Source organism: Sugiyamaella lignohabitans, chromosome A (genome assembly GCF_001640025.1).
Source record: "Sugiyamaella lignohabitans strain CBS 10342 chromosome A, complete sequence".
Taxonomy (NCBI): Eukaryota; Fungi; Ascomycota; class Dipodascomycetes; order Dipodascales; family Trichomonascaceae; genus Sugiyamaella; species Sugiyamaella lignohabitans.
This window is the reverse complement of record NC_031672.1, coordinates 1,867,621-1,880,512: the sequence shown is the minus strand read 5'-3', so window position 1 is coordinate 1,880,512 and position 12,892 is coordinate 1,867,621. Positions and strand designations below refer to the sequence as shown.

At 44.1% G+C, this 12,892-nt stretch overlaps 4 protein-coding genes across 4 annotated transcripts; 1 reads left to right on the top strand and 3 right to left on the bottom strand.

Annotated features, from left to right (window-relative positions):
• Positions 1-736: 736 nt before the first annotated feature.
• On the top strand, positions 737-1,693 carry AWJ20_588 (aldo-keto reductase superfamily protein; the record flags this gene model as incomplete). Its single annotated transcript, XM_018882536.1, has 1 exon — positions 737-1,693. The coding sequence occupies one exon, from the start codon at positions 737-739 to the stop codon at positions 1,691-1,693; it is 957 nt and encodes a 318-aa protein (XP_018734815.1).
• Positions 1,694-2,802: 1,109 nt separating this feature from the next.
• Positions 2,803-3,705, bottom strand: AWJ20_587 (uncharacterized protein; the record flags this gene model as incomplete). Its single annotated transcript, XM_018882535.1, has 1 exon — positions 2,803-3,705. The coding sequence occupies one exon, from the start codon at positions 3,703-3,705 to the stop codon at positions 2,803-2,805; it is 903 nt and encodes a 300-aa protein (XP_018734814.1).
• A 175-nt stretch (positions 3,706-3,880) lies between these two features.
• AWJ20_586 (uncharacterized protein) lies at positions 3,881-6,610 on the bottom strand (the record flags this gene model as incomplete). The annotated part of the gene is made up of 1 exon (XM_018882534.1): positions 3,881-6,610. The coding sequence occupies one exon, from the start codon at positions 6,608-6,610 to the stop codon at positions 3,881-3,883; it is 2,730 nt and encodes a 909-aa protein (XP_018734813.1).
• Positions 6,611-8,229: 1,619 nt separating this feature from the next.
• AWJ20_585 (uncharacterized protein) lies at positions 8,230-10,839 on the bottom strand (the record flags this gene model as incomplete). The annotated part of the gene is made up of 1 exon (XM_018882533.1): positions 8,230-10,839. The coding sequence occupies one exon, from the start codon at positions 10,837-10,839 to the stop codon at positions 8,230-8,232; it is 2,610 nt and encodes an 869-aa protein (XP_018734812.1).
• Positions 10,840-12,892: the final 2,053 nt, after the last annotated feature.

Below are 12,892 nucleotides of genomic sequence, written 5' to 3'. Positions count from 1 at the left end.
AAAGGGGGGTAGTTTAGGCTGTTTGGGTGGTATCGGGGAAACAAGCCAGATCTCCGCACATCGTAAGATATCTGTGGGTGGTGGTTGTGGAGGGGGAGGGGATGACGCAGCAAGGTCCTGCCGCGCCGATCAGTAAAGTCCGACGGGTTACCAATCCAACGAGCCCTCCGTCTGCCTGCTGTAAAGACAATCAGAAACCCGTCCGGTTTGAATGAAATTTCGGAGATAATAATCTATCGATCCGTGCATTGCAGCAGTCCTGCAGCACCCCCCGCTATCAGCCAGCGACTGCTCCGCTGGCTGGCTCACTGGAAAGTTTATAAAAGGGGGCACTACCCCACGCCAGACCACCTCCGGTCCTTTTTCTCTTCTTTCTTTCTTCAATTGCTTTTGACTCAACTCAATTGATCACTGGTAATCTCGAACAACACAAAACCGTCGCAAAATGTCCATCACTTTCAGCAATCTCGGCAACTCTGGCCTCAAGGGTATGTCTGACTTTTTCCGGGGACGGGGACTGCCTCCGGCGGCTGGGGCTCCGCCCCAGACCCTGGTTGCTCCTCTCGCTTCGCTCGAGTCGATTCGCCGTCAACGATTCTAGCAATCTCCTGCGAAGCAGGAGCTACGGGGTCTGGGGCAGCGCCCCAGCCGCCGGAGGCACAACCCATGGCCCCCACCCGGCCCCCACGTAGACACTACTAACCAGGGTCCAGTGTCCAATATCATTCTTGGTGGTATGTCTTTTGGCAAGTCCACTTGGGCTGACTGGGTTATTGATGACGAGGAGGAGATTTTCGCTATTTTGAAGAAGGCTTATGACTCAGGTTTGAGAACCTGGGATACTGCTAATGTTTACTCGGCAGGTGAGTCGGAGATTCTTATTGGCAAGTTCTTGAAGAAATATAATATTCCTCGTTCGACTGTGGTGATTCTGACCAAGGTTTTCGGGTTTACTAATGCTGATCCTGAACTTCCTGACTCGGGTCCTGATGATATTAATCGTATTAACAGACACGGATTGTCTCGTAAACACATTTTCGACTCTGTCGCTGCTTCTGTCAAGCGTCTGGGTACTTATATCGATGTTCTTCAGATCCACCGTTGTGATAAGAGCACTCCTTATGCCGAGACTATGGAAGCTCTTCATGACGTTATCAAGTCTGGCGATGTTCGTTATATTGGAGCTTCGTCTATGTTCGCCTATCAGTTTGCCCAATACCAATTTGCTGCCGAGAGAAATGGCTGGACCAAGTTCATCTCCATGCAAAACCACTATTCGGCTATCTACCGTGAGGAGGAGCGTGAAATGATTCCTTACTGTAAGGAGACCGGAGTTGGTTTGATTCCTTGGGGACCTGTTGCTGCTGGTGTGTTGACCCGTCCTCATAAGGATCTGGCTGCTACTGCTAGAGGAAAGAAGGAGGCCGACAGTCCTCAAAGGAGATTCGGTGTTTCTCAAGCCGACAAGACTACTATTGACCGAGTCGAGGAGCTCGCTAAGAAGCACAACACCAGCATGGCTACTGTCGCTACCGCCTGGGCTATTGCTAAGGGTACTGTGCCCATTGTTGGATTCAGCAAACCTTCTCGTATCGACGATGCTATTGCCGCTCTCCACCTCAAGCTCACTGACGAGGAGATCAGTTACATCGACGAGCCCTACGAGCCCAAAATCATCATCGGCCACCAATAATCCCCCTTCTGTAGCTAACAGACGACTTTCTAATACCTTTCTGGCCTGCCTCCGGCGGCTGGGGCTCCGCCCCAGACCCTGGCTGCTCCTCTCGCTACGCTCGAGTCGTTTCGTCGACGGTCCGCACAATCTCCTACGAAGTGGGAGAAATGTAGCTTCTCGTTATCTTTTCCAAAAGGTAATTTATTCTAAGCCTGGTACAGGTCATGTCAACAGACGTGAATCTCAAGAAGACAAGAAGAATATTTGTCTTAATTCTGTGAAAAGTCGTGAGAAACCTGGGAAGGCCACCTGAGATACGAATGGTGATGCTTATATCCTAGATCGTGTTTTTATGAACTGTATGATGCTCACACTAAACATGTTGTACTGTCGAGAGATATGCTACGGGATTTTGTTGAGCCATTTTGTGACAGGATTGGTGTCCCAGATGATGGTAGGCGTGTTGTCGAAAGGCTAGAAAAGTCAAATGCCCAAGTACTCTTTAGTTAACATTCTTAAAGCCAAGAAATACTTGATCTCTAGTAAGAAGTTCACTAATTACACCTGTCTCATGAAAATCACTAAGATTCAAGGTAACTTGAAATTTTCGTTATGGTCAGAAATACTAAGCTGGACATACTGAGTCTGACTGACAGTAATTCAACTGTTGAATTGTGGACGGATTATAATAACGATGAAATCGTTGAGGTTAGTTCTACAGTGGTTAGCAAGGAAGGATAAGGAAAATTTGAAACTACACCAGAAGTGGTGTGATCTAAGCTTCACACGCTCATGTCCAAGGGGGTATCGGTGATTCCAGCTCTTAACGAACAAATTCATTCTTATAATAAAAATTTTTATAGCTGAGCCAACCATGTTCTCATTTTAACAAGTTTTAGCCCTTTTAAATCCGGACAGTTGTTCTTGACTGTTACAGATAATTTCTCCAGATACGTTACCATGATTCCGTTGTTACAGAAGGTTCGAGTCGCTTCGTCTTCGGTCCCCGCCACCTCCTGCGAAGCAGGAGCAACCAGGGTCTGGGGCGGAGCCCCAGCCGCCGGAGGCAGTCCCGTCCCCACTCGTGAGAGATAATATAATAAATAAAAGTACAGAGAACACCCGAGCTACGGGTGGTGGCTGGCCGTGAACCGACGTGTAGTGGCAGCGAGTCGTTCGAGGTAGTTGAGACGCTCTTTTTCGTGCTCGATCATTCGTTGGGTGAATGTCTGGATGAGTCGGTGGAGTTCGGCTCCTTGGGACGTGTGGAACCCTCCTAGCTCGGATGCCAGTGATATGTGTGCGTATTTTACATCGTTGCTCAGTCGCTCAACCTCGTTCTGGGTATGGTAGATGCGGTCTCGAACTGCATTGATATCTCGCTCTCGTTTCTCCTCAAACATACCCAATGGCCAGCCAGATTTGGCTGTCAATTTGGCTAACAGAGCTCGACTATTAATGAGAATCGAGTCCTGTTGTTTCAATTGCTGGATCATCGCTACTGGTCTGTCTAGAGCAGATAGAACTGAATCTGAGGTACTGGCCGCTGCTAGTATTTCTAATGAGAACACTGAGAATCCCAATGGCTGGATACTCTGTGATAGAACATAGTCTCGTTTCAACACCTGGTCATAAATGGGTCGCAAGAACTGCACTTGCGAGAACCTCTCGTCAAAAATCTTAACTGCTTCTGCCAGATTAAGATACTTGTTTCTGAGCTGGCCAATAATCCTCGCCAGCCTCTCTAAAGAAGACGATATTTTCTGTGTCTCTTGACGAGCGTGATCAAAAAACACTTCAATGGACTCTAAATCAGCTGGTCCATACAAAGTGAAGTCCTCGTACTGGAACTCTTTACGGCTCTCGAGCTTACGACGACTCCGTTCAATACACTGGTGCTGCGACATATCCTGAATGAGAATAAACTCCCATAGCAACTCGTGTTGCCCGAAAGTAGGATGAGAAATCAGCGTGCGAAGAAAAGTATTGAGTCTGACCTCCATCTCATGAATCATCTGCCGCGACGCCATTGTCGGCAACGAGAACGGGTTCCTTGGCAGAAGCAGGTGCGGTATCCACGAGTTCGGGTTCTCATACGCCAGCCACTTGTGCAAAAACATGAAATCTTCCACCGTCCTCCTCACCGTGCTCATACTGGCCGAATTTGGCGGCGTTCCCGACTTGATCACGTAGTGCAACTGGCCATTAACAAACGACACTCGCGTGATCAACGTCACCCGTCCGTTGATAGGATCTTTCGAAAACGCCAAGATTTCTACTTCTGTTAGTACCACTGCCTCCGGCGGCTGGGGCTGCGCCCCAGACCCCCCGGCTCCTCTCGCTACGCTCGAGTCGTTGCGTCTCGGACCCGCCATATCCTGCGAAACAGGAGCAACCAGGGTCTGGAGCGGAGCCCCAGCCGCCGGAAGCAAGTCCACAGCACTTACCGTCGAGAATGTTCAGGGTCTGGATTTCTTTGGCGAGATCCAGGGCATTGAGACCGCGGAAGTCGGTTCGTTCGAGGTCGATGAGCGGTTGTTGGGATAGTGACAAGATGGCACTGAGTCGCGAGTATTTGCTGTAGACCATGAGTGGTGTGAGTCCCTTTTCGTTGGGCCAGTTGATGGCTACGTCGTACTTCAGCACCTGTTCTACTGCGTGCCGGTCTTTGACTATGTGGAGGAGAGTGTTGCCTTTGTTGTCCATATGGTCGAGGATGCTGGGTTGCTCGTCAGGTCGCAACTTTTGAACACTTTCGCTCCAGGCTCTGAATCCGGCTGTCATGAGATAGTTGTAATCGGCATGGTCGTAGCTTCTACAGAGTGCAAACAGTGGTGTTTGCCCGTTCTGATCTCTTTGCTCCCAACATATCAGATGTCCGATTCTCTCGATTAACCAAGGGGCATTAAAAAAGTAGTGGCTAACTGACCGGCTCCAGCTGTCTGATAACGACAGGTATCGCTTGATGTCCTGCTCTTCCAGTTCAAGAAATACCTCGAGAACTTGGTTGATGATAGACTTGTCTTCAGTGTGAACAGCAGCCATGAGTAACGTAGTGCCACTGTCAGTTGTGTCGTTTAATAAATACTCCTTAGAAAACACCATCTTCGTATCGCCTTTCTTGCGATCTTTAAAATCAATAGAGTTACCTGACTCGTCTATTGATAGAAGTGCCTGAAAAGCACCCATATGTTTGTTCTGGATAGCTAACATGAGACTCGATTCGCCAGTAGGTGATCGGCTTCGAACAATAGTCTTCCACGAGGTCTGCTCTTTTGACAGCGTGCGAAGATATGTCTCGGTACAGGTAGATGCATTAGGTGGCTGTTTGATGAACTGCCATAGTCTCAGGTTCTGATCTGACAACGGAGAGATCTGCTTGTGCTCGTTGACAATGTGAAACAAGACGCCTTCTAAAGTCAACAGCGCATATCCAAGTTGACCAGATTCCGAATCGCGATATGTAAAGTTTCTGACGTAGAATAGGTCTGTATCGAGATATTTCAGCCCTGACCGACAAACAACTACCAGCAGAAGGCTCACCAGGATATCGGCATTAACATTAGGACCCTGCATTACAGGCATTTTCGGTTCAACGGTAATTGCTTGGCCCTGAGTACTGCCAGTATCGCTGGTACCACGGCCATTTCCCCCACCTCCATTAACTGAAGAAACTGTAGACTGGAGAGTGCCAGTGATTCCATGTTCGTGTAGTGTTTTTGCTTTCATACTTTCATCAGGTTCTGAACTACTCAGAATATGAATGACTTTGAGGATGACTTCTATTTTATCTTCTGCTGACGATAGTTCACTTAATGTCCCTAGTTCTTTTGCAGCTTTCCAAACCTTCCTATCCAATGTAAAAAGTTCTTCCGTGGAAAAGTCTTCAGGGAGTCCGATCTGCGATATATCGATATTCTCAATAGTACTAATTGTTTTCGTGAGATTCGAATCTGCTTCTTCACGAATTTCAATCAGTTTCTGCCAGATCTGATCACTGAGACTGTTCTCCACAAACCGATATATACTGTCTGTAATATCATCTCCATTGAGATCGTTATCTCTTGCCAGAGATTGTATTGAGGAGGCGTCTCCTTGTTTAAACTTCTGCATAGATTCTTCAGTTACTGAATCAAAAAGCGATAAAACCTCGTCTTCTGATGTACAATTAGAGCAGTCAAACTCTTCTATTAGTATCAGCATCGGTCCTAGAACCTGACGGTTTAGCTGTGGATATGCCGACAGCATTCGTTCTAGATCGGCTGGAGCTGTATTTTTCAGCAAATAAGACGGATTATCCTCCGAATTTTTAGTGAATGTGTTTTTAGCTGGCACGGCCATCTCATATTTGGTGGCTATAGTCGGGCTGATCTCAGCACTCAACATCGGCGTTCCAATTAATGGCACTTCTACTTCATATACCAGGAATTCTGCTCCCGGTGGTAAAAAGTCGCAAGCTGGATAAAATACATATTCACTGACAATAGCCGATCTAACATATCTGTTGAATCCCTTATGAGTATGAACATAACCATCTTTGATAATAATAGTTTTACCGTTGACTGTTGGATAATACCGAGCCCTCTGATTGTTTCTAGACATTGGAGGAATCTGGATTATATGTGAGAAAATACAATCATCCTGTAGAAATAGATCACGATATGGCAACAATGTCTCTCTATCTACAGACCATTCTAGGATCTTAGTAGTTGGGACTACAAATGTGTAGCTATTCGACATTACCAGGCTATGTCGAAGTTCCTTCAACCTGGCAGACAGTGGTGCCTTGACACCATTTGTAAAATTGTTTCCATTGGCTTTTCTGGCAAATACAATGTCCAAGAATGGATTAATCAGGTTATAGTCACGTTCACGGCCACCACCTTCACTTCCAGCAATCGGCAGGGGAGGCAAGTCTGTCTTCTTGGTCATCATGCCACAGCCGGCTATTATTCACTCAGCCTACTCAAAGCTTCGACCAAATCAGTTTACGAACTATACTAAAAATCACAGAATCATCCAGATCACAGAATACTGTATTCAATATTATTATTTTGGTTAAACAAAAATATTATCAGGTGGCTGTCTACATGACGAGACTGCATCCCCCTATCCGGTACTGATAGCGGTTAGGGCTGCTAGTCTTGTGTCCCAAGATACGCTGCAGGTTCATATCCGCAAATGCGGACATGATCGGAGAAGGTGAGAGGAACAATTAAGTACCGGAAAATAAGAAGTGATTCTTGGACCAAATTATCAGGTCCCAGTATCGTTAGAGTCTGAAGGAGTATCGTTTCCAATACAATGAACTGATTTCAATTATCTATAAAAGTAAATAACTAATAAGACAGACTTATACCTAGGGACCGTAATTACGAGCTATATAGTATGGAATATGAGAGAAATGTCAGAAAAAAAAAGACACAATCAAGAAGTAAGATATGACAGCGATGACTAAATAAAAGTTAATTATTAGCTTATTTGACAGGTAATATAACTCAACCAATCAAACTCCAGTTCACGAGTGTGCCTCCGGCGGCTTCTAAAAAAGCGTGGGAAGACTGCTGTGCATACAGATGAATAATACGTGGTAGCAGATCTCAACGTTATTGTGGAGGTCTGGGAAATTTGGAAAATGAATTCCCACGGAAGGTTCGGTCATTCTATTAAACCTCAGTAACCAGACTGTCGATCTTCTTGGTGGTGCCAATGGTTTGACCATACTTCTGGCGCTTGGGGTTGCACTTCAACTGGCTGAAGCACCAAGCCAAAATAGAATCTGTCAATGTGACCTTTTTGGCAAGCATAATTACGTCGACTCCCTTCTCTCCGGGAATGAGATTAGGGTCCACGAAATACTAAAGCTTTCTTCTGGATCTTTTCTTCAGCTTTTCAGAGAAACACTAAGGATCTTTTATGAAGCATGCTCGCTTCATTGGGACCCATCTACGACGAAGATGGAAAAGTGATCAGAAACACATTGCAACTTGTAATTGCCAGAAGTGCACTAAACTCCTACCGAGATGTTTAACATAGTGATGAAGAAAGCATTTCCAATGGTCAAACTTGATACCTATGAACCTTTTAAAGTTTTATTATTAATTTTCTAGTCCTATGGTCAGAATATCATAACTAATACTCTGATGCCTTTGAAGGTAGTTTAAGAGTTTGATAGAAGTAGCTATTCCCACAAGGGCATCAAATAGAGATAGTAGAAAAGACCCTATAGGTTTGGACAATTTTGTGGTTACGGCAGAGTAGACCAGTAGTCCAACATGATGCTGGAGTAATGTATAAATAGTCAAAAAATAATTTTATTAAATATTTATTTAGGGCGGATCGCTGGCCAGGGACGTAGTCGTGTTAGAACGGAGGGAACTTCTCATTCTATTCCTTCATGTCCCTGGTCTTCATTTGCAACTTGAGGTTGTAGAAGAACATTAGGAGCGTCGGGAATTTCCCGCTCTTCAACCCCTTCAGATTGCTCACCGCCATCCGCATCATCTGCACGAACATTAAGAGCCTCTTGACTAGCATTGATTTCACCGCAGCTACTATCCCTTTCTCTCTTTACTATAACTAGTAACTCCCCGATACCTGTCAATGAACTCCTTGTTTGTATTGGTGACTGTGACTCGAATGTCGTAGGCAAGAGCGAAGTCTGGATTGAGCACAGCACTTCCTTCTGGATGAGCGATATAACCACTATCTTTTTGAATTGAAAAGAATCTTGCCAAATTCGTTTTATAACTAGGCTTTTTTCTATAACCAACAGGTGGTGTTTCGCCTAGTTGGAAATAGGCCGTAATTATATACGGCCTTTTCTTTTCAAAGATTTGTTGACTGTGGCGAACCATACGGCCGTGAACTGTTTTGTATTTACCGTCACGCGAATTTTGATTGTTACGAACTTGAATGACGATAACGCTAAATGCTTGCCGTACTGCATCCTTCTCTTCTTTCTCCCATTCTCTATTCTTGTCCCCTTCAAAAAGTCTGATGTTCGTAAGATCTACGTGTTCGCTTTCCAAATATATGGGGATAACGAGATTAAAAGCCAGTCGGTTTTCTTGGAAGCAAAATCCACAGCCTCTCAAGAATCCTTCAGCCAAGTCATTGAGAGTACACGTAGATTCAAGTTTTTTCCAGTGGTTGATATGTATTCTCCCATTAAGTAAGGGATGTTGATTTGGATGATTGGAACTACATGTGACGAGATATTTTTCCTGAAGGCCATTGAAAAGATCCCGAACACGACAGTAATTGCTCTGCACGCCATCTCGCAGACCTGCGGTTTTCAAAGCATCAAGCAACATCCATCTAACAATAAATTTACCAGCATCCCCACTAGGCAAACCTCCCCTTTCTGCAAGCAAAGCGAAGACAAGATAATCGTCGCGTTCGCCTTCCAAAAGCCTATGGGCTGCTAATGCCAGAATGGGCTCACTAGGGTATACCACCTCGATTTTATCATGGTAATCAGACACCCATTGGAGCGTGGCCATTCGTAATTCTACAGAGCTTTTCGCTATACGGTAATCGTAACTCGTGAGTGGAGCGTATACTACGTAAAGGAGTTGATGCTTTGATAGCCTGTCAATATGTCTTCCCACGAGCTTAGCAGTGGCGTCTGCCAGAAGTTCGTTTTCATGCCCACTGTCAGTGTACAGCTTCCAACTGGGTCTACCAAACTTGGCATAGGATCTCAAAGTTCCGATCTCGGTGAAGTCTAATGTAAGCGGTGTTTCACCCCATCTTACATGCAAATCGAAGGTGCCTAGGTCGTACCAGGGATAAGCGTCGATTGTATCCGTAGCTATTAAAGTACTATCATCTCCCTGCCCTGGAGATATATCACTAATAGCTTCTGGCGTACCGGCAAAAATTATAGCAAAACCCCTCCATAAGATTTCAGTATTAAGGAAACGCGCCACTCTCTTGAATATTTTTAGGAAAGGTTCACTCATTGTATCAGGCTTACTTTGGATGCCCAGTGATCTAGCTTCATCTATGGCGAGCACGAAGTACTCTTTAATTTTCGGGTCCTTGTTCCTCTTCAGTGCCGAACAGTATTTGTGCCATCCTGTTCGTAGTAGGTCTTTTACATCTTCAGATATTTCCACAGAGTCTTCTGTAATTCTGACCGCGCTTTGATCACGGATGGTCTCCCATATATAATCTATCGAATCTCTCTTTTCTAAAAACCTCATCTCTACATTTTGCTCAAAGACTAATGATGTTTCCTGTAAATTCCAAAATTTCTCAACTGTTGTAAAGTCATCATCATTCCGTTCAAGTCCTTCGACGATCACTTCAAGCGTGCAAATAAGGAATAGCACAACATCACAAGCGAAGGCGGAATCATTTGAATATCTGAAATATCCCGATGTATTGCCTCTGTCAATGCTGCGAGCAAAACAAGCCCTAGGATAGCCAGAAATCAATTCCTCGCGAAAGCACATATAACTTATGTAAACGTGATGACAAGCTAGATCCTTGATCAATCTAGACTTACCGTACATACTGCTTTGAACGATATAAACACAAGGCGAATATACACGGGGGAAACCCTCAGATACGTTCCGAATTGTCTCTTTAATGAAGTTGAAAACAGGCTGAGACGATGGGCCCATGTGTCTCACTTCAAACAATTGAGCTAATTTCTGTTGAATCCGGGGAGGGCCATTTGCCGATACAAAAAATTCCACAATGTCTTTAAAATTGCTGTACGGTCTATCTGCTTGCCAGTTATTATCAACTTGTACATTATTTCTATGACAGATGTCTTTTATCACAGCAGTGATATTCCTGCCCCGGTATGGTTGCAGTTCGGGCCGCTGAGAAGTCAAGAACTCTAGTATGCAAGGAATTAACTCCACATAGGGACATAGGAAGTCTAAGTTTATATAGAAATTCCTTTTCAAAATATCCAAAGCTGAAGTATCGGGGTCGTTTGGTAATGCGTTCTCAGATACATTGAGGGTGATAACGTAGGTCATGTTGCTTAGATTTTGGACGTAGCCAAATTTATACAAATTCTCGCAGAGCTCTTGCAATCGGTTCTTCTTCCAACTCCCAAGGTTATTTTGATACGATTTAGCTACCAAGCCTAAGTACTTTCTAACGGGACCCAGTTGGTAAAATGGATCATCTTGGTTGTTCATATTGGGCCTTGAAGTTGATGTTTAGAAATTGAACTATTTCTCTCAGAGGACGTATATAGTCTATATAAATGAGGCTAACGCTATAGTAATTTAAATACCATAGTGAGCTGCACATAATTCAACACGTGGCTGTTAGAGAGCTTATAAGATGTTTACGGAAAGGAGCAATAGCATACAAGCCAAAGATAACAGAGTCTAACGGAATAGCAATGAGACTTGTAACTAATATGCTGTCCGAGACTATTATTACATGTTATTGGTATCGAGAAACTAAAGAACTATAGCTTATGCGCAATGAAAATTAGACTGGAATGATATCAACAGCAAAACGTTATCCTTACCTACAATTCCAGTTACAAAAGATGCGTCACAAGAGAGTGCAGCTGGCCCAGATGTATTATAGAGAGAAATGTACTATCTGAGAAGAATTCGAACCAATGTATGAGTCATGTAGATATAGAATATTATTGATTCGACCAGTATAGTATACACTTCGAGAGTAATCCCATATATTATTTATGAAATTCCCGCCATTCAATTTATAAGCAATGGCAACAACTACCCTATTGGATCAAATAATAGTAATGCACAAAAGCGACGATGATTTACTTATTGGGGCACATAATCAAAACAGTCTCACATAGTGCAGGATGTCAAAACTGACCGATAAGAGAGTTACCTCAAAATAGTACATGCAAGGGAGGTTTAAAGCGGATATGAACGGCTGTAGATTAGGAGCTATTCGGATAACTCCGGGCCCAAGTAAGACCACTCCACTAAACTTAGCTCCGATCCTTTCCAATCTCAGTTAAGCACTACGTACTAGGATGCAATTTAAATACTGCATGCATATTGGCTATCTGCAGGGACCACGCCGTTTATATGAGGCAAAATTCACCCATAGCCCGATAAACACTGGAAATGATAAGTCAGGCCTACCACATATTTTAATACATTATCTATATAGATATGCATATCTGTTGTGAGAGAATCGTTCATTTTCTAAACTTCAATTTCAAAGCCCAATATGAACAAAGAACATGATCCATTTTACCAAGTGCGTCTTGTTAGTGAGTACTTACGCTTCGTAACTCGAAGCCAGGGAGCTATAATTTTGGAAGCGGGAGAGGTTAAAGTCCTCGATTTTGAAATGAATAAGTTTGGCTACCTCAAGAGCTCTCTCGATGGTGGCTACTACATCTCCCACTGGCTATACGAATTAAAAAAAAGATCACGGCAGGTCAGCTCCGATTGCTTTGAAAAGGAATCTCTATATAAACTTAGAGTACCTATGTCCCGGGTAGAAGATATTTTGGGACGGGACGAAGGACGACTCGAGCGAAGCGAGAGGAGCTACGGGGTCTGGGGCAGAGCCCCACCCACCGGAGGCTGCTGCCACCCTCAAAAAAGGGGTCCTAAGGGGTCACATAGATCTTATATCACGTGACATTGATGAAAACTAAGTATTTCCTAAATAGGTAATTTGAAGTCACGCAATAGACTCAATGATGCACGAGGCAAGTGAAATTTACAGAGTGCATAAACAGTTATATTCTTCAGGTTCTCAGTTTCTTTCTCTTCTCATCGACAAAGTCCTTCATATACCGAAAGTAAGTCGACTCGACAGACTGAACACGGTAGGCAATGATAGGTATCGGTCTCTCTGCACTTGATATATTCAGGTGATGAGATGTGGAGCATTCAGTTTAATAGTGACTGCTCGATGTTTTATCAATTTATAGATCAAGAGGCTTTGATACACCGGTATCCCTAGGTTATACTAGCCAAGTGCAAAGACTCTACAATGAAAGATTTGTAGACACTCTTTGTACGAACTTGTTAGAAATACTTGTGGAATATCAGTGGATTATAGTTTTAAGACGAGTGCAAGGTTGATTTGATACTTTGATTGGCCTAATGTGTTAACGGAGCTTGGCTGTCCAGCCAACTACCTTTGGTAGAATGCAATACTAACTAATAAGAATGACCCGTACTTCCGTTCTCGCTGACGCTCTTAAGACCATCACCAACGCCGAGAAGGCTGGTAAGAGAC